This window comes from Phalacrocorax carbo, chromosome 6 (assembly GCF_963921805.1).
Source record: "Phalacrocorax carbo chromosome 6, bPhaCar2.1, whole genome shotgun sequence".
NCBI lineage: Eukaryota > Metazoa > Chordata > Aves > Suliformes > Phalacrocoracidae > Phalacrocorax > Phalacrocorax carbo.
The window spans coordinates 20,379,269-20,397,144 of NC_087518.1; the positions used below are offsets into that span (position 1 = coordinate 20,379,269).

At 37.5% G+C, this 17,876-nt stretch overlaps 1 protein-coding gene across 12 annotated transcripts in view; it reads left to right on the top strand.

Moving 5' to 3' along the window:
• Nucleotides 1–17,876, top strand: part of DOCK3 (dedicator of cytokinesis 3) — a 222,954-nt gene that overhangs the window by 170,550 nt on the left and 34,528 nt on the right. For 10 of the 12 annotated variants that reach the window (XR_010373348.1, XM_064454097.1, XM_064454103.1 and 7 more), the window contains 13 exons: nt 133–279; nt 2,640–2,738; nt 4,905–4,999; nt 6,591–6,666; nt 7,592–7,692; nt 7,961–8,019; nt 10,183–10,331; nt 12,990–13,075; nt 14,268–14,294; nt 14,415–14,510; nt 16,184–16,244; nt 16,734–16,827; nt 17,532–17,680. Coding sequence is in view for 11 of the 12 variants with exons in the window: in XM_064454097.1 (XP_064310167.1) it covers nt 133–279; nt 2,640–2,738; nt 4,905–4,999; nt 6,591–6,666; nt 7,592–7,692; nt 7,961–8,019; nt 10,183–10,331; nt 12,990–13,075; nt 14,268–14,294; nt 14,415–14,510; nt 16,184–16,244; nt 16,734–16,827; nt 17,532–17,680 (1,239 nt within the window). In the remaining variant the exon portion in view is untranslated. The remainder of the gene's footprint in view (nt 1–132; nt 280–2,639; nt 2,739–4,904; nt 5,000–6,590; nt 6,667–7,591; nt 7,693–7,960; nt 8,020–10,182; nt 10,332–12,989; nt 13,076–14,267; nt 14,295–14,414; nt 14,511–16,183; nt 16,245–16,733; nt 16,828–17,531; nt 17,681–17,876) is intronic. The other 2 variants (XM_064454100.1, XM_064454099.1) reach the window with 2 other exon arrangements.

Below are 17,876 nucleotides of genomic sequence, written 5' to 3' on the forward strand. Positions count from 1 at the left end.
AATTGTACTTCTTTGAACCTCTGTTACAGAGCTCCCATCAAAGCAAGTTTGTGGTATGGCTGACTCAGCAGAATTGTCTTTGCCAACTCTGTTCTCTCCAGTTTCTAACTGTTTGCTCACCTCTTACTGTAGGAGGGAGATGTCGTGGAGGAGGTTGAGATGATGGTGGAGAGCCTCCTGGACGTGCTTTTGCAAACTCTGCTTACAATCATGAGTAAATCGCAGTCTCAGGAGGCGGTAAGAGGGCAGCGTTGCCCGCAGTGCACAGCAGAAATCACTGTTAGTAACTAACAATCAGTTTCTATTTCCTGCTTCTCTAACCTTTGGTTCAGTCCCTCACCACCACTGGCACCTCATTATCATCTCTGCTGCATGAATGCCCAGGGCTTTGTCTCTTTCCCTCAATAAGCCACAAATCCCTTCCTTCCTCTGTGTGTATTGAGGTCTGCAGGAAGCAGTGGAGCTCAGGAAGCATTTGTGGATTTCCAGGTTATGTTCTTGTTTGCCTTTGAAGCTGTGATTGAGAGTTATTGTTTAGAACTTGAGACATATGCTAGCTGGATAGCTGCCTAGAGCCCCACCCTTAAATAGGTATCACCAAGGGCTATATGAGTGTTGCTGTATGCTTCTATGGGAGAACTTATCTTGGGCCGCATATCTCCGGGACACAGGGCTCTACCCACCCTGGGGACAGTGATGCACAGACATCAATATAATGGATACAAAATGTCCGTTTATTTAACTGCGTCACACGCTTATATAGCTCTTGCGCTTCCTGTTCCTGCCACTCCTATGGGGAGGAGTCTATCTTTCCATCACATCCCGTAATCTTCCGGTCGCCGATCCCTGTCTATTCCCCTACAACGAGTATCAGGCTCTGATTCCTAAGGCTGAGAATACCATAATGCTCAGTGGACAAGTCCCTTTACTTAACACCCTGGAGAGCTTCTGTCCAGGTTCACTCATTTCATGCAAATGAAACACAGCATACATTTTCAAAAGAAATTAACAGATCATAAGTGAGCTGTTGAGCTTGGTGGGAGAATAGGGAAAAGCCACCACTTTGTCCAGACTGTCACCATAAGCCTAGGGGAAGAAATTTTTTCTTTGACATGCAATGGAAGAGGAAAAAATGAAGAGAATTTTGCTGTTCAGCTTTCTTCTTTTCTGGATTTGTTGACCTTTTCTATTCTAGCCTATTTTAGTCTATTTTTGCTTGTCAGAGTCTAATGCAGCTTTTGCGCAATGTATGATGTTAAACTGCTCTTCAGAACATCCGTTTTTTCAGACTTGCTTTTTTATCAAATGGCTGAAACCTCAGAGGTATTGTTGAGGGCAGATCTACACTAGGGTACGCTTCTCACACAAAAGAAAAGATTGTATCTTGCCATGTTAGCTCAGATAAAGTAAAAAATGGTAGAATCCTAATGAAGAACCGAGGCATTTAGTAGTTTTCAGACATGTTCTTTGATACATAACAAGAAAGGTGCTAGCTTGCAAATGTCCAGTAACATCTCAATTTCCTTTTACTCCTGGCATTTAACTTACTGTTATTTATCCCATGCCATCTCACCCGTAAGAGCACACCTTTTATTTCCTAATGATGTTCAGCCCTATGAAGTTTATTGGAACAACCTATGTCAAAGCTTCTGGGTAGATGCTTGAGCCAATTAGAAAAAAATTAAAATAGAATGGACAGTCCCAAGTATAAAATCCCCGTGTATTTGTTCCTGAATTTATATTTCACAGCAAGGTGATAGGTGGAATCTTATTAGATACTGCTTAGAAAGTAGTTTGTATATTTTCCAAATTAATTACTCATTGTCACAGAAAAAAATAGTGTTGTGCAAGGGACTGGCAGTCAAAAGACATAGTCCTTACATCCTTGGCACTGCCTTGCTTGTTATCTTGGACAGATTGTTTAACTTCTTTGTGCTTTGCTTTCAGATATGTAAAATGGGGGAGCTCATCTTTGGAAAACACTTTGGGATACTGTGGTAACTGGTTAGGGTGCATCTGCTTTGCAGGCCAAAAATGTAATTGTAGCTCATGTAGGCTTATCCAAACTATATTCAGAATATCTTACTGAAATACTGTTGGTACTGTAGCTATGACAGCACATAACTTGGTGAACACTAATAAGCCAAATATTTACAAGAATCCAGATGCCTTTTGTAGCCCACACTGATCCCATGCTGTCATCGCTATACTGTTTTGAGTATCTGAGCCAATTAGTTTAAATAATTCCTGGTATGTCTGCATGAGCTGCAGTCACACCTTCGATAGACATAGTATATTAAATAACTGAAAAAGGTGATTGTCAAAAACTGCATGCTTGGAGGGTGATTCATTAATGTCTATTAATAATTTTAGATTATTTTTGTTTAGACTACAATATTGGTTAAAAGACCCTTAAAACTAGCATCTATGGAGGAGCCTTTAAGAGGTGTATTCCTATGCATTAACAGTAATTCAAGAACTGTTAACGTGCAGTATTTTAATCTTTGTGCATGCCAGCTTTCCTCTCATAGGCATTGGGGCCATTTCAGACCCCTCCCTTTATACCTTACCCAGGTTGAGTGTTATATTTACAAAATTTCAAATTGCTTGAATGAAAGAATTTCTCATTTGGTCAACAGGGAGAATATGTCTCCTGCCTTTTATCTTTGCTTCGTCAGATGTCAGACACTCATTTCCAGCACTTACTGGACAACTTCCAAAGCAAGGATGAACTAAAGGTACAACAGACCATCATGTTTGTAGAGTGATTTCCTCAGAATGGGAGGGCAGAGGGGAATCCCTCCAGCATTACTTGCTCTGCTAATCATTCCCATTCACTGGCACTCTATTCATGGACCTTCCTTTCACTTTTATAATAATAGGTATTGTGTTACAAAAACATCTAAGACCACAGGGCACTGAATTATCTTCATAACAGCAAAAAAAGTCCCAAGATAGATGTTATGAGACATAAAAGGATGTCATTGTACCATATAGAACACAGTCAGAGGAGCAGGGTTTTTTTAATCCTGAGAATGTGAAGCCAGTTGTTCTATAGCATTTTATTAGATGTTCAATCTGCATTGGAGCTGACTTAGGAAGGCTGTTGATTTTATGCCAGACAAGAATTTCAAGCCTTTTTGGGGACACAAATGTCTCTAGCAGATGAAATTTTTTGGGGGAAAGCAGTAACCTTACTATGCCACTTACTGCATGCTTCCCAAATTTGTGAACATTAACTTAAATTATGGCTCTGCATGAACAGAAGGGGTTGGTATGGGGTACAGACCTCTCTGGTGACTTTTTTGCCACTGACATTTTGAAATGGCACATCTCAAAACAGCAGAAACTAAATTTTTATCTCAAGTTCCGTAGGAAAGAGGAGTATCTCCGACAACAGTTTGTTTAAATAGCAGAATAATTGCAGAAATAAAGAGAAGATTTTTTAATATAAAATGCTTGTGATTAGCATGGCACTCAATTAAATATGGACAATAAGAAGAATGTGATGTGGCAGGAACTTATGTTGCCTTAAATGAAATGGAGAAACAGTGAGAAGTCCTCTCCTGAAAGCTTTCAGCTTCTAAATATTTCATGTGCATATAGAAAGGCTGAATGAAACAGGGAGATAAATTTGGGATGATATAATTCTTACCTTTAGGTTGCAGGGTTCACTATATCTCAGGCTGATAGTTATTTGAGGTTGCTACCTTTTGAATTGCTCACAGGAAAGTGATTTGGTAAATTAATTCATATTGATTTCTAATACATATTTTTAAACACTATCTAAACTATAGTTCGTATGTCAGACCACTGAAGAGGTTTGTCAATGAACTGAAATTTGTCTTTACACCCATAAGAACAAACACTGTTGTATATCTGATAATCTAAGGATGTTCCAGGAGTACCAGAGAGGCTGAAGATTTTATACCCAACTTTTTTTTCCAACTACCAGTTGACCTAATCAAATATATTACTTTTTTGTTGTTGTTTAAATATTGCTGTAATAATCTTTCCAATACTTTTTCTTAGATGGAAGGACATTATGTTCACTTACCACTGTTACATCTAGGTCAAAATGAGGCTTAAAGTCAAGGAGCTTCTGATGCTTTACTCTTAGCTTGGTTGCAACAAAATATTAATCTTTTTCACCCCCAATTAAGAAATAATGGTAGGACAGTTTTGAAGGAACCTTGCGCTGCCACTTTCAGTGCTACCTTGATTTTGTGCGGAAGGAAAATAAAACTATAAAATCATAGTTTGTAAGGCAGCAACTTGGCATGTTTTATCCTTGCTGTTCTTTATAGACATAGAGGTGCAGGTAGTCAAAAACCAGAAACGTCTTTAGGTTTGGGGATTTTTTTGGAAAGCAAATATTCAGCTGAGTGTGTTCGAGATCTTTTCTGCTGCATATTGCCCAAAATGGTGTTTTCTGTTGCTATTTTAAAAAACGTATGTAGGAATTTTATTGGGCTTGGGCTTGTGGGTTTTTGTCAAATTTGTGACAAAAGTGCAAAGAAATTTGGACAGATACATTAATTAAATGAATGCATAAATAAATGCTTATGATTCCAGTATATTTGAAAATAGCTGCAAATTGACACTGGAACTCTTGATGATTACATGAGAAGTCACATACAATTATGCACATAAGGAAGTTTTTCATCTCACTGTGGAAGATAAGATTTAAAAGACAGCTGCAACTTATTTAGTACATACTAGAAGCATACAAAATGAATAGAGCCATATCTCAATATATGTTGTTTCCATGTTTTCAGGTGAATGGCCTAGTAGCACATAGCTCAAGTGGAGCATGCTGACCTTAATTGTCTTTCTTATAAGCAAGAAAAAGATTAGTCTGCAGCTGCTGGTGATATTTTTTACTTCTTTTCCCTGTGTGATAGGAGTTCCTCCTGAAGATTTTCTGTGTGTTTCGGAACCTGATGAAAATGAGTGTCTTTCCTCGAGACTGGATGGTGATGAGGTTGCTCACCAGCAAGTAAGTAGAGAAGGAGGTATAAACTGTTGACATACTTTACTGGAATTTTTTCTCCTCAGCTGAGCAGTTAAAGCCTGTAATGCAGTGTGTTTCATCAGACTGAGATGTGGTGATCAAGACGGGAATTCTAGAATCCTCATCCTCATTCCACAGTTACTTTAACACTCTGGACCAAACTGGGACTCTGTATTTGTTATGTTTCTTAAACTATACCCGTATGTACAGGTATTAAATAGTTAAAAGTTGAAACCCAAAGCTGAAGTAGCTGCATTGAGGGTGAGAGTGGCACAGCAGCTATTACAACACATGGCAAGGAACAGCCACCCACACCGAGTGGTATTAACAGGCAGACCTCTCGACTCCCTTTCTCAGTAAGTTACTGCATTAAACATCTGTCTCTTCCCATAAACATCGCTCCTTAACCTGCCTAGGAGGAGGACTCAGTTATTTTATAAAAGGAGGAGCAGACCCTAGCGATGACACCAAGTGCCTTACATACAGAGTTATTTCTCAATTAAGTTATCATCTACCATTTTAATGCTTAATTTTATCTAATTTTCTTGCTTCTGATGGGTTTGGAATTGCAGCATTTTATTTGGAATGGCAGCAGTGTGATGAACACAGGGTGGCTAGAATTATTTACTAGTTTCTTTAGATAAACTAGCTTTTGAATTACGACGGACTAACTGATGGCTGGAGGGGTTCCCATTACACAAAGACACCATGGAAGTTTTCCTAAAGGCTGACTGCTCAGCTGAGCTGTGTACTCTGCGGTTCACTGTGCTAAACAAAAGTGAAAGAAGTGGGTTTCAGTATTTAAAGTGCAAAGATTAAATGAAGTTCTGAAAGAAAAGAAAAACCCACATGGAAGAGTAGTTACCTCAGATGCTGTAGGTTACCTGGTTCCCTTTGGCATAATTTTGCCATAAACCTTTAGGCCAATAGGTATGTTTAGCAGTGATATTGGAAGTATTGCTTGAATTTGAATATGAGATGTGCTGTTTCTTTTGCTACTGTTGTTGCCTTATCTACATGCTATTTATTAATTCCTGAATTTATCACATGCCTTGATTGCTTTCACTAAGGTGTATTTAGCCACCTACAAAAAAAATACCAGGGAATCCAGAATTGGCAAAATACTCACAAATAATCTTGAATTGAAGTGTAGACAGATAAAGGACCATTGTATGGCCAAGAACAAAAATAACTCAAACATTTTGAGTTGCTCTTTTCTGGGGGGCAAGGGGGTAATCTATTGCTTAAGATTGGAGGAAGATGTGTGTATTCTTTTGTTTCACTGGAGGTAATGTGGCCCAGCCATGCAAAATATACAGCATTTTAAATGTAAATTCCTGTGTAAATTCCGAAAGTTACAATAATGATGAAAATTCTTAATCTTGTATCACTTTGTACAAATTGTTTATTAAAACATGGAAAGATAGGTGATGTCTCTGTTAATCTAGCAGTGATTACATGAAGCATGCCCATCTCTGTACGTGTAGTAAAATCAGCACCACAAACCACTGCAATATGTTATACTCCAGATTGAAATGTTCTTTTTTTTGTTTTCTTTTTTTGTTTCTGACTGCAGTATCATAGTTACAACAGTTCAGTACCTGTCTTCTGCACTGCATAAGAATTTCACGGAAACAGACTTTGATTTTAAAGTAAGAATTAATACTCAGAAAATGTTATGACTTCTTTCTAAACTAGCCGTAACAAATGAACAAGAGCTATTCTCTACATTAGCTGATAATATTTGCAGCATTTATTTGAGTATCTGTGAGGAAGATGACCACACTGATAATCAACAGGAATTTGAATCTGCTGTGGAACTGAGGGGAAGTAGAACAGATAAACTGAGAGATCAAATCAAGAAAACTGAGCCCCTCATAAATGAAATAAGTATCCTCATAAGCTGTGGAGCTAATGAAGCATGCTGTGTTACAGGTTCATGGCTAATAAACTGTAAACTCAGGAAATGCTTTTCCTGAAGTTGGGGCATTCATGATCTTCCTCTCCCAGAGGTCTCTCTGGCTGTTGACTTAAAACTTGGAGGACCACCTTAGAGAGTGTTTTCCCTGTATCTGATGTAGTTGAAAATGAGCAACAAGTTCAGTGTTACTAAGGAAAAGCTGCCAGCCATGTACCTAGGTATGTCTACCTGCAGCATGATGGCAAAAGCCTAATTTCTTTGGGAAAACTGACTAAAATATAAGGCTTTCATTCATGATAAAATGTAATCTCTGCGGATTTTTGAGGGATAAAATCTGTTTAGCCTACAGACAAAGCAATTTAAAACTTTGCTGGTCAACAAGTTTATTAATTTTTAACTCTGGTGCTAAGAGGAAAGCCCAGTGGCATTACCTTCTTGGGGCTTTTAATTTTAGTTCCTACCAGGTTTTAAATAATTTGTTGGTATCCTTAAGAGTTCAGTATCTCAATAGTGAAGATACATACTAATTAAGTCACGTCTTCATTACAAAAAGGAACAGGCTGATTCTACATGTAAAAGAACATATGTCTCCTTATATTTGTTTAAAATTTACTCCTTGGAGTATAATGTTGTAAAACTTCCTTCCTGTGTCACAGGTGTGGAACTCTTATTTCAGCCTGGCAGTTTTGTTTATAAACCAGCCAAGTCTCCAACTCGAAAATGCCACACCAGCTAAGAGGAAGAAAATTCTGGATAAGTAAGAACATGTTTTGTTGGGTTCCCAGCCTTTCCTGCCACCTCAGAAACTTGACTTCTTTTTCTATGAGTCCCTGTGATTTATTATGGAACTTGGGATGTGGAAATGCTTGGGAAATAAAGTAGATCTCTTAATACAGTGTTCAGTGATCACTCGACTTGTTTGATATCCTTATGTTGACTTACACGTGAATTTGATTTTTTTTTTAAACATCACTACCTTGCCAATTTTTGTTCTATTATACATTTGTTTATCACCTCTCTTTCAGATATGGTGATATGAGAGTGATGATGGCATATGAGCTCTTCAGCATGTGGCAGAACCTGGGTATGTCTATTTCTTCTCTGTCTTAACAATCAAAGGCAAAGTAACCCGGATATCTGTTGGAATTTTTTACTTTTTGTAGCATCATAGAATAGTTAGTTTCTCTTGAGAGAGTTGTAAAACCAGGAAGCACTTCTCCCACCAAAAACTCTTTTCCGCATTGTCTCATCATACTTTTTTATTTGAAATAATACATTCCTATGAATTTGAATGCATTCTTCTCAAATGTGACAGTGGCAGGTTTGGGCTGTTTTGACACATCAGTGACAGTTTTTGTGTATTTTCAAAGACAAAATCAGCTTTTTGTAATCCCTTCAACAGTGCTGCCATCAGGTTCATACGGAGATACACTATTACTGACTTTCGCCTGATCCATGGCTGCAAAGCAGAAATCTAAATTTTCACAGCTATAACCAACTTTATAATATTGTAGATGATTCAAAAGCCAAAGTTGTCGTGATTCAAAATTACAGAATCATAGGATCATTTAGGTTAGAAAAGACACTTATAATCTTCGAGTCCAAGAATAAACCTAACATTGCCAAGTCCAGCACTAAACCATAGCTATGTGTGTTTGATAATAAAGCCCAGAAGTGGCATACAGTAAAGCTTCTTTTTTGGTGTCTTCAGGTAGCTAGTATGGGTAACAAATTCTACATTACTACTTTAAAAAGAAAAAAAAAACCAAAACCAAACAAAAAACCCCAAACAAATAATTTAAAAAAAACCCAAAACCAACAATAACCAAAACAGAAAACCCAAACCAAAACCCACAAAATCCCTGTCCACAATAAAACAATGTTTGTGATAAAATTTCAACTTCTGCAATTCATTTGACCTTTTCCTATATATTTTGATTAAGAAATTAAGCATGTTACAAAATGGGAAAAGGTATATCTTGCCACAGGTCTCAAAACGTAAATGGAGATTTTTCATCTAGGACTTGTGCTTTTAGAAGTGTGCTGCAGCAGTCTTGGGTTTAGGTAATCCATCATCTTATTAATAGAAGAGCCAAATAGCATCTGTACTGCATCGAGCAAATCTAGCTAGGCCAGTATCCTGTCTCCATCAGGGACCAAAAATGAATACCTACGGAAACATCTGAGGACAAAGGAAGCATATAGTGTTCTAGAGGAAAATAAAAAAATGTTTGCTGATAGAGATCATAAATAATACAAGGTGCTGAGAACAGGTGAATCATTAAGAGGGCAAAGGAATTATACGAATCAGATTGGATAATGTGATAATGTGGTGGCAAGCAATTATTCAAAAAGCCAAATATGAACATTTTATTTGTAGGAATAGGAGTGCTGTTCAAGAAAACAAAGACTACAAATGTATCATGCTGATAATCAGCTGAATGGGAGCTACCTGTTAAATGCATGAGTAAAAAAGATACCATAATCTTTGAGAAAATATGTAAGAATTTTGAGTAAGAGAAGAGGGACAATATTACTGCCACAATTTTTTCATAGGTGCACTTGATGCTAGAATGGTTTGCCCAGTCCTGCTTTCTACAGCTCAAAAAAAAAAAAAAAAACCCCACACCAAAAAACAAACAAACAAAAAAAAACCCAAACCAAAACTCAACCAAAACCAACCAACCAACTAGACAGAATAAAACAAACCCCAGGTCATGTTGGGCAGAGTTCAGAGAACAGTCAGGAAGATGAGTACAGAAGTGAGAAGATGCCTTATTATAAAATTCTGAATAAGCCTGACCCATCTTGCACAGCTAAGATGATACAACCAGACTTAATCACAGTTTCTAAGCATCTGTGTGGAGAACAGAAGGCTCTCCAATATAACAGAGATCAAATAACCAGGAAATTATGCCCGACAAATTCAAATAAGAAGTGAGAAGCCCGTTTTAGATATGTAGATACAGGTATTTATCACTGAATATTGTTCTGAATATGGCTATTTTGATTTATTCTCTGCAACCATGCAGTAAGCATGCCTCAGAAGAGGTTGTTAGCAAAATGCCTCAAGTTTCTGTTGCTGAGAAGCAGTGTAATTTGGTCTTAAGTCAATGTCAATTATGAAATTGGGACTTCCATAGCACATATACTACTTTGTGTATGTCATTATTGCAGGGGTTCCCCATTTTCTCAGTGACAGGTAGCAAAAGCTTTAATTTAATTGCAGTTACTTTGTGTTGTACAGGTGAGCATAAGATTCATTTTATTCCGGGAATGATTGGCCCCTTTCTTGGTGTTACACTTGTTCCACAACCAGAAGTCCGGAATATCATGATCCCTATCTTCCATGACATGATGGACTGGGAGCAGAGAAAGAATGGCAACTTCAAACAGGTGAAGTCGCTTCCCAAGCATTTGCAGTATTCTTTTCCTTGTTCTATTTGTAATGTCTGGCTGGAAGCAAGGAGTTTGTATCTGTTGATCTGTTTCTGATTGTGAAGATGTTGTCATGTAAATACACAAAAATAGAAAATTTGAAGCATAATTTACAAAACTGTTATAAGACTCCCAAGATTATTTAAACAGTGCCCTTCAGAGCAAGCTACGTATTTCCCATGAACATAGAGAAGAGGAGCAATGTGTTCATCACATTGGAGATGAGGAAAAGAAAATAATTTTATACGTGCTAGGCTCTCACTACTCCCATTGGTTTCCCTTAGATTATTAGCCAACCGTTAAATGGATCCGACTGAGAACCAAAAATGGAGATGTAATGATTTAGCCAGTATTTGTGAAACAGCGGTCTTTGCTTCTCTGTCTTCAATTTTCAGCTAAAAAGTGGTATTGTATAATTAAACAATTAGACCATGCTTTGTAGCAGACTTTGTGACTGTGACAATTATAGCAAGTCCTGGCAGGCTTTGCAACTGTGTATTTTTTAAGAGATTGTAGCAGCTCTCCGGAATGGTTATGCCCAACAGCAGTTCTGTAGTTTCCACCTGCTGGGAGCTCTGATTGCAAAACAGGGAGAGGAGTCTTCATCATTTTGATGCCCAGTCATGGTCAGAGAATTGCTTACAATTTGCACTGCAAAACAGATCCCTGAGGTGCAAAGTATTAACAATGAAGGATTGGTTTGGACTGGATCGTCAGGTGACAGTGCTTCATTGCCATTGTGTTTGGGGCAATACTGGGGCAAATACCTCCAGATAAGTGCTCTGAAATAGTAACAGGTTTTATTTAAAGGATCATAATTCATGTGATTGTTTATTATCCACAAACTCATTAAAATGCCAGATCTAATCTGTTGTTCCAGAAGAATAACAGACCTTTTTCCATAATGTGACCTATTAAAGGCTGTATGGAAGAGTATTACCAGGAGCTTATGTTTTTCTTCCTCTTCAACTCAATTGATTATTACTGTTATTATTATTTACTACTATTATTGTCACAGTAGCATTGATCATGGTCCTCTTTTTGCTTGTTTTAGCATAACAATAGAGCAGTCCTTGCTCTGGCGTTTACACATACAAGTGCCAACAACAGTCATCTTCAAGTTTCTGGACCTGTTTATGCTTTCTGCATCAAGATGAACACTTCATAATCGTCATTTAATTTTTAATCTCATTAATGTATTCTAAATTAGAGCTCCAAGAATATTTCTTAAATTACCTGTGGAGCAAATTTCCCTGTTGTATTGTGAAGTATATATCATAATTCTAAGATTGAAGACAGAATAGTCATCTATATTAGTGAGAATGAAATAAATAGTTAAGTAGCACAAGATGTTTTAAATCTCATTAACATCAGGTCCTGGAACCAGGAAGTTATTTGCTGTCCAGTATAATGCTAGATAGCTGGACAGATGCATTACTGATTTCTGTCAAGTCATTATAGATCACAAGCAAAGAGAGGGTAGATTTTTTTCAATTTTGAGCTTCTCTTTACTTTTTGAATACTAAATTGGTTGTCAGAAAATACAAAAATCCTGGAAATTAATTTTCAAGCCCTTTTTTAATTTTCTTCAGTAGCTCATGTTTTAACAAGGTTATTTTTTCAGCGATACTGGATAACAATGCAGTCTTATTCATGGGCTAAATCAGGTCTCCCTTTAATGATTTCAGCAACAAGAGCACCAACTCCATTTGTGTGCCACTGGGTGATTTGCTTTTCCTTCTAATCTTTACTTCCTTTGCAATTTGGCAGATGAAAACCAGAGAAGCCCAAACTATGCTTGTCTTTAAATAAAAACAAGCCATATTTCTCCAGTTTCAACCTTTAGGAACCTGTCTTCATTAGTACTGAAAGTACTTTCTACAAGATTTCAAAGACTACACAAAATTGTTTTGTTTAATGTCAGATACATTGATTTCTGCACTTGAATCAATTTTATGGGAATATCTGATATCGAACTTGATAATAGGACATAATATGTCTGGTGGGGGAAATGAATACATATTCAAAACCTTTGTAAGGGAAGAGAAACAATGATACTGTTGTGGCCCTTTATATAAAGTGTGAAAAGAAAATGCATCATAGAATCAGAGAGGCTTGACAAAACTGGATTTAATGAACAAATAATTTTCCAGTGTAATGATGGTTGGATGATGGGAAATGAATTACCCACCAGCAGAACCACCACAGCAGACCAGTGGTGATCGCGCCATGAATTAGTTTCTCTGCCTGGATATTCTGTTACAGTACAGGATGTAGTTTATCTGACATACTGTTTCACAGAAAGTGTGTCCGAGTGATTTATTTGATAAGAGAATAAACTTCAGAAATTCCTGTGAAGAAGCAGTTTTACCTCTGCTGGGATGTTCATTTAGAGCCAGATAAGCAAAAGAATAGTTTAGTTTTAGTCCTCCTATTTCACTGAAGAATGAGAAAAGTGTGTCCTTTCAACTGAACCACAGAGAAATAAATCACTTGCACATAGAAGTGAGCAGCCCCAGGCACAAGAAAAGAAATATTCTTGCAGTGTTCCTAGTGTTTGGAGCTCTTGTCTTCTACATAAACAGCTAGTTTGTAACAAATCACTTCTCCATCCAGGTTGAAGCTGAGTTGATCGATAAGCTGGACAGCCTGGTATCCGAAGGAAAAGGTGATGAGAACTACAGGGAACTCTTCAGCCTACTGTAAGCTATGACAGTTTCTGCTCACTCTGTGTTGTGCAGGGTCATTGAAAGAGTCAAAGCAGTGATCTGTGCAGCTGCAGCTACAGTGCTGATGCTCAAGGAAAACAGTAAAGGGCTTTCTGGCAGGTTTTCATTACATGGCTCAGTGAAATAGAAATACATCACTCTAATTCTGAAAATAATACAAAAACCTGAATTCTTCGTCTTCTTTCTGTGAAATCTAATATAAGGCTGTACGGGTAAGTAGCTGTCATCCTCCTGTCAAAAACTGATTTGCTAGAGGAGCCAGTGCCTTTCTTTTTACATTGCAATAAGTGAAATCACAGTCCTAGGATTGTTTAGAGAAACAGTCTAGCAAGTAAGGCCTTGTTAGAGCAAAAGACAGTTTCCTCAGCATTTTCCTTTGCTTCTTCCAATTTTTGAAGACCGTGTTTCGGTTGGCTCAACAGTACCAAGTTGCTTCCTCGAGAGTCCATCATGACACTGTATTTCCACTGCCTTTCATACAAAAATCCATACTTGTAAGGATAAACTTAAAGACTTTATATCTGACTTTCCACTTAGTTATCTTTCATTACTGATCTGTCTCCAAATTTTACTTCCATTGATCCTGGTTTATTTCAAAAGGACTTTTGAACTCAGAGTCCAGAGCAGTTAATCCTAAATCTTTTCATATTCCAGTGAGCCACAGAGATCATTAGCAGAATTTTAGCCATATATTCCAGCCAATTTTATGTGGCCCCTAATAGCATGCTGGTAGTTTTAAGCATAAACCTTTGTTTTGCTAGAACCAATACTTGTATTTCTGAATTTACAATTGCACATTCATTTTCAAGATAGATAAGCCTGCCCATCCTGCATGCTTATCCTTAGAAAGCATGTAAATGCATTCAGTTTTGATTTATTTACAGTTTAAATAAACTGTGATTCAACGTTGGTAAGTTAGGTACTGATTAGAGACAAAAATTTATGTAGGGATGAGCAAAGAAGAGGTATTTGCAGTAGGTTTAGATTCCCTTCCAACTTCTAACAGCTGTTAGCAGTATTTAAGCTACAGGTAGTAATGTAGGAATCAACGGTTGCAATGAGCATTGCTCTTTTTTGTATGTTTTAAATGGCAGTGTGAACATATTTTTCCTTCTCCTGTCAATTCTGTAATTTCTTTGTCTTTGCTTCATGCTGCCTGGAGTAGAACTCAGCTCTTTGGGCCGTATCCAAGGTAAGATAGTAATTCTATGAATCAGTTTTGTGAGGGAGAAACCAGGTTGTCCACAGCTGTCTGCATACCCTATACCATTACCCCAGAAGCCTCATCTGCTGTCTTTCCATGTCTAAACAGTTTGCTGGAGAAGATTGAGCAGGAAACATGGCGGGAGACTGGAATCTCTTTTGTTACATCCGTTACTCGTCTCATGGAGCGTCTGCTTGACTACAGGTATCTGGCAACAACAGTAATATATTCTAAGTATAAGAAGTTCGTAAAGAGGTAGTACCAAATTTCTTCTCTACACGGAATATTTTTATTATTTATCAAGCTGCATGCTTCTCTGATGGCATTACGTAAGCAAACCTAACTCATTGCTGCTGGGTTCTGAGCAAAATCCTAAGTCCTCGTCTCTACAGCCCTAATTCTCCTTCTTGCATGCTCATTCCTGATAATAGCAAAGATAAAGGAATTTTTTAATTTGTAATTTTGTACTAAGGTTTATTCAGGTTGCTAAACTATTAATTCCTTCTATCATTGAAATGATCTCACCTAATTCAGCAAAATACATGCTAAATGCAAGAATGAACTCAAGTGCCTTGCTGAACCAAGATGTGCTGAACACCTCACCTGGACATGCAGGGTTGGAAAACTTTTCATCTGAGGGAAGTCTGACATGTCAGCTGGTGACTCGTGTGTGCAAGACTCCACTATAAACTAGGCATCCTTTGTTTAGTTTTAGACTGAAGTTTGCAGGACTATTGCGTCAATACAGCTGAGCTTTGATTCAGTTACAAGAAAATATTTTAAGTTCATATATATATACACACACCCCCACAGCTGTTCTTATGGAATGATAGGCAACCTGAAGCTATATAGAACTGCCCCAAATATTTCTATCTTTAAGCGTACTGACAAGAGTTCAAATAATTTTTTTCTTGTTCTGCTGCTCATTATAGGTTAAAACCTGTGACTGGGCTGGGTATTCTGCAATCCCAATACTTTTCTGTGCTTTTTAGTTTGCTCTTTTTGTTATCTGTACCAGTTTGATCCAATCTCCTGTTTGTTTCCTGACAATAGCTGCTGTAAAACTACTGTGCAAGGCCAGGTATCTCAGGCACATTTAAAGGGAAAGCAAGGAGCTTTTTTTTTTTTTTTTTTTTATGAAATTTGCTATCAATGCAACTTTGATACACAGATATACATTTAACCGAGGAACAGATACCAGTTTTTAATTGATTTTTAATACACAGATTTTTTTTTCATTCCTAGAGCAGAACAGAACAGGGAACTTCATCAAAACTGGGAAATATGCAGGCATCTCTTGGGGTCCAGCTGCCAGTTAGTTGACACAGTAGTTCTCAAGACAGTTTGCTGTGTCACTGCTTTAAAAATCTTGTCACTTTCACAAATGAATGTGACTTTCTCAAGTCAAGATTAGTAATTTCTGAAAAAGTTAGTAATCTAGTCAAAATGACTCAGGTTGTATCTTTCAGCGTGCCCACACTATATTGGATAGCTGAATTTATGAAAGCTAATTCTTTGACTAGGAAAGCGCTAAACATTTACACCTGGATAAAGAATAGTTTTTACTTTTATAGTAGATCTCATTCAGATGATTTTTGGCCACTGTTATCTGATTTTTGTTCAGATTCTTGTAAGAAATGAAGTAGCAGTCATTTCAGGTGCTTGTTCTCAGGTGCAGACATGTAAGAGGACACTCAGTTCTCACACCATTTAAGCCATAACATGGAAATTTTTCTTAGAGGAACTTTATAAAATAAAGTATATGATTAACTGTTGTTTCTGATCCAAGGAAACTCTGGAGGATAAGATAGCTTCAAATTTATTTTAAAAGGACTTTTTTTGCAGATGTACTATTCAACATTGTTCTGCTTTCTTAGGGACTGTATGAAAGGAGATGAAACAGAAAATAAGAAAATTGGCTGCACTGTTAACCTTATGGTAAAGATGTTTCCTTTATCTCTTTGTGGTACTGTTCAATGTTGCTGAAACTGGGATGGGAAAGGTTGGGATAGGAATCTGTGTCAGGCAAGTGTAGCTTCAGAATCTGAGCACTGGGATGACAGAACAGAATGACTGGGATTGTGAGGATCCTCTGGAGGTCTCTGGTCCAACTCTACTTAAAGCAGGGCCAAGTAGGTCAGGTTCCTCAGGGCCTTGTCCAGCTGAGTTCTGAGTTTCCCTGTGACAGAGGTTCTACAACCTCTCTCGCCTTTCCTTTCAGCTTTTGACTACCTTCATTTTGAAAAAAAAAATCATGACATGATAAAATTAGTGGGTTAAATCAGTGTGAATGTGAGAAGAATTATTATTTTTCTTTTACACTAATAACGTATTCTCTTTTCAATACCTTTATACATACGCAGATGCTGCTAATTGTCTCAAAGGAAAAGTCTCAATAAGAATAACAACTCTCTTTTTCTTTCACAGAATTTCTATAAATCTGAAATTAACAAGGAAGAGATGTACATACGCTATATCCACAAGCTGTGTGACATGCACTTACAGGCTGAGAACTATACAGGTTAGTAAGACATCACAGGGGGTCTGCTTGAAGTCCTGGTGAAAATTTTTTACTCTCCCAGTGTTACACTCTAACATCTGATTCATTCTTTTGCAAAAAATTTGTATGACTCGTTCATGGCAGCTGGGAAGATAAGAAGCTGAGGTCCAGCTCATTCCCTCAAGTCAAATAATGTACATCTGTGCCCACACAACCATATGACTATTCCATTACACTCTGAATTTTACTTTAAAATATTCTACAAGGAAGGCTGATCAAAAATAACACAACAGTGGTATCAAATTTAGAGGAAGATTAAAATCACGAAACGACTATTATCATCGGCTGTATTTCCTTGCAGTATAGTATTTAGGAAGCACTTAGAAAGTGTAGAGTCTAATTCTGTTGTCCAAGCTCTGTTTACAGCTGCAGGCCCCAAATCTAGTTGCATATCTGAATATCTGACTGTGCATTTAAATCAAGTAGCTAGTAAAAAGAAACTTGACAGATTTGTACCTAAAAATCAGGTTCATAGGAAACAGCTGTATGCTGCTATTTTAAGTAATTGAATAATTCAATGATCATCTAAGACTTCAGGATTTTTTCTCAAATCGTAAATCAGAAATTCCAGACTGTTTAAGAAGCAGGTCTAGAGACCTTTCAATCTATTTGCTGTATTTATTTGCTGTCATTGATGCAGTGTCCAATAATTGCATTTCCAACAGAGGCTGCATTTACTTTGCTTTTGTACTGTGAGTTGCTTCAGTGGGAGGACAGACCTCTGAGAGAGTTCCTGCATTATCCATCCCAGTCAGAGTGGCAACGTAAGGAAGGTCTGTGCCGTAAGATTATCCATTACTTCAACAAAGGGAAGGTATGCCAACTTCTTCTCTCTTCCAGCAGCTTCCTTCCCTTTTCCTGACTGACTTTAGGCTTGCAAGCCTATCCTTTCAGTTCAGTAGTCAAAAGGTTTTGTAACTTGACAGATTGCTTCTTGGCTCTCTGGAGAAAAAACCAGATAAGAAAATGGATGTGGGTATTTCATTATGCATGACATTTGGAACTAGTTT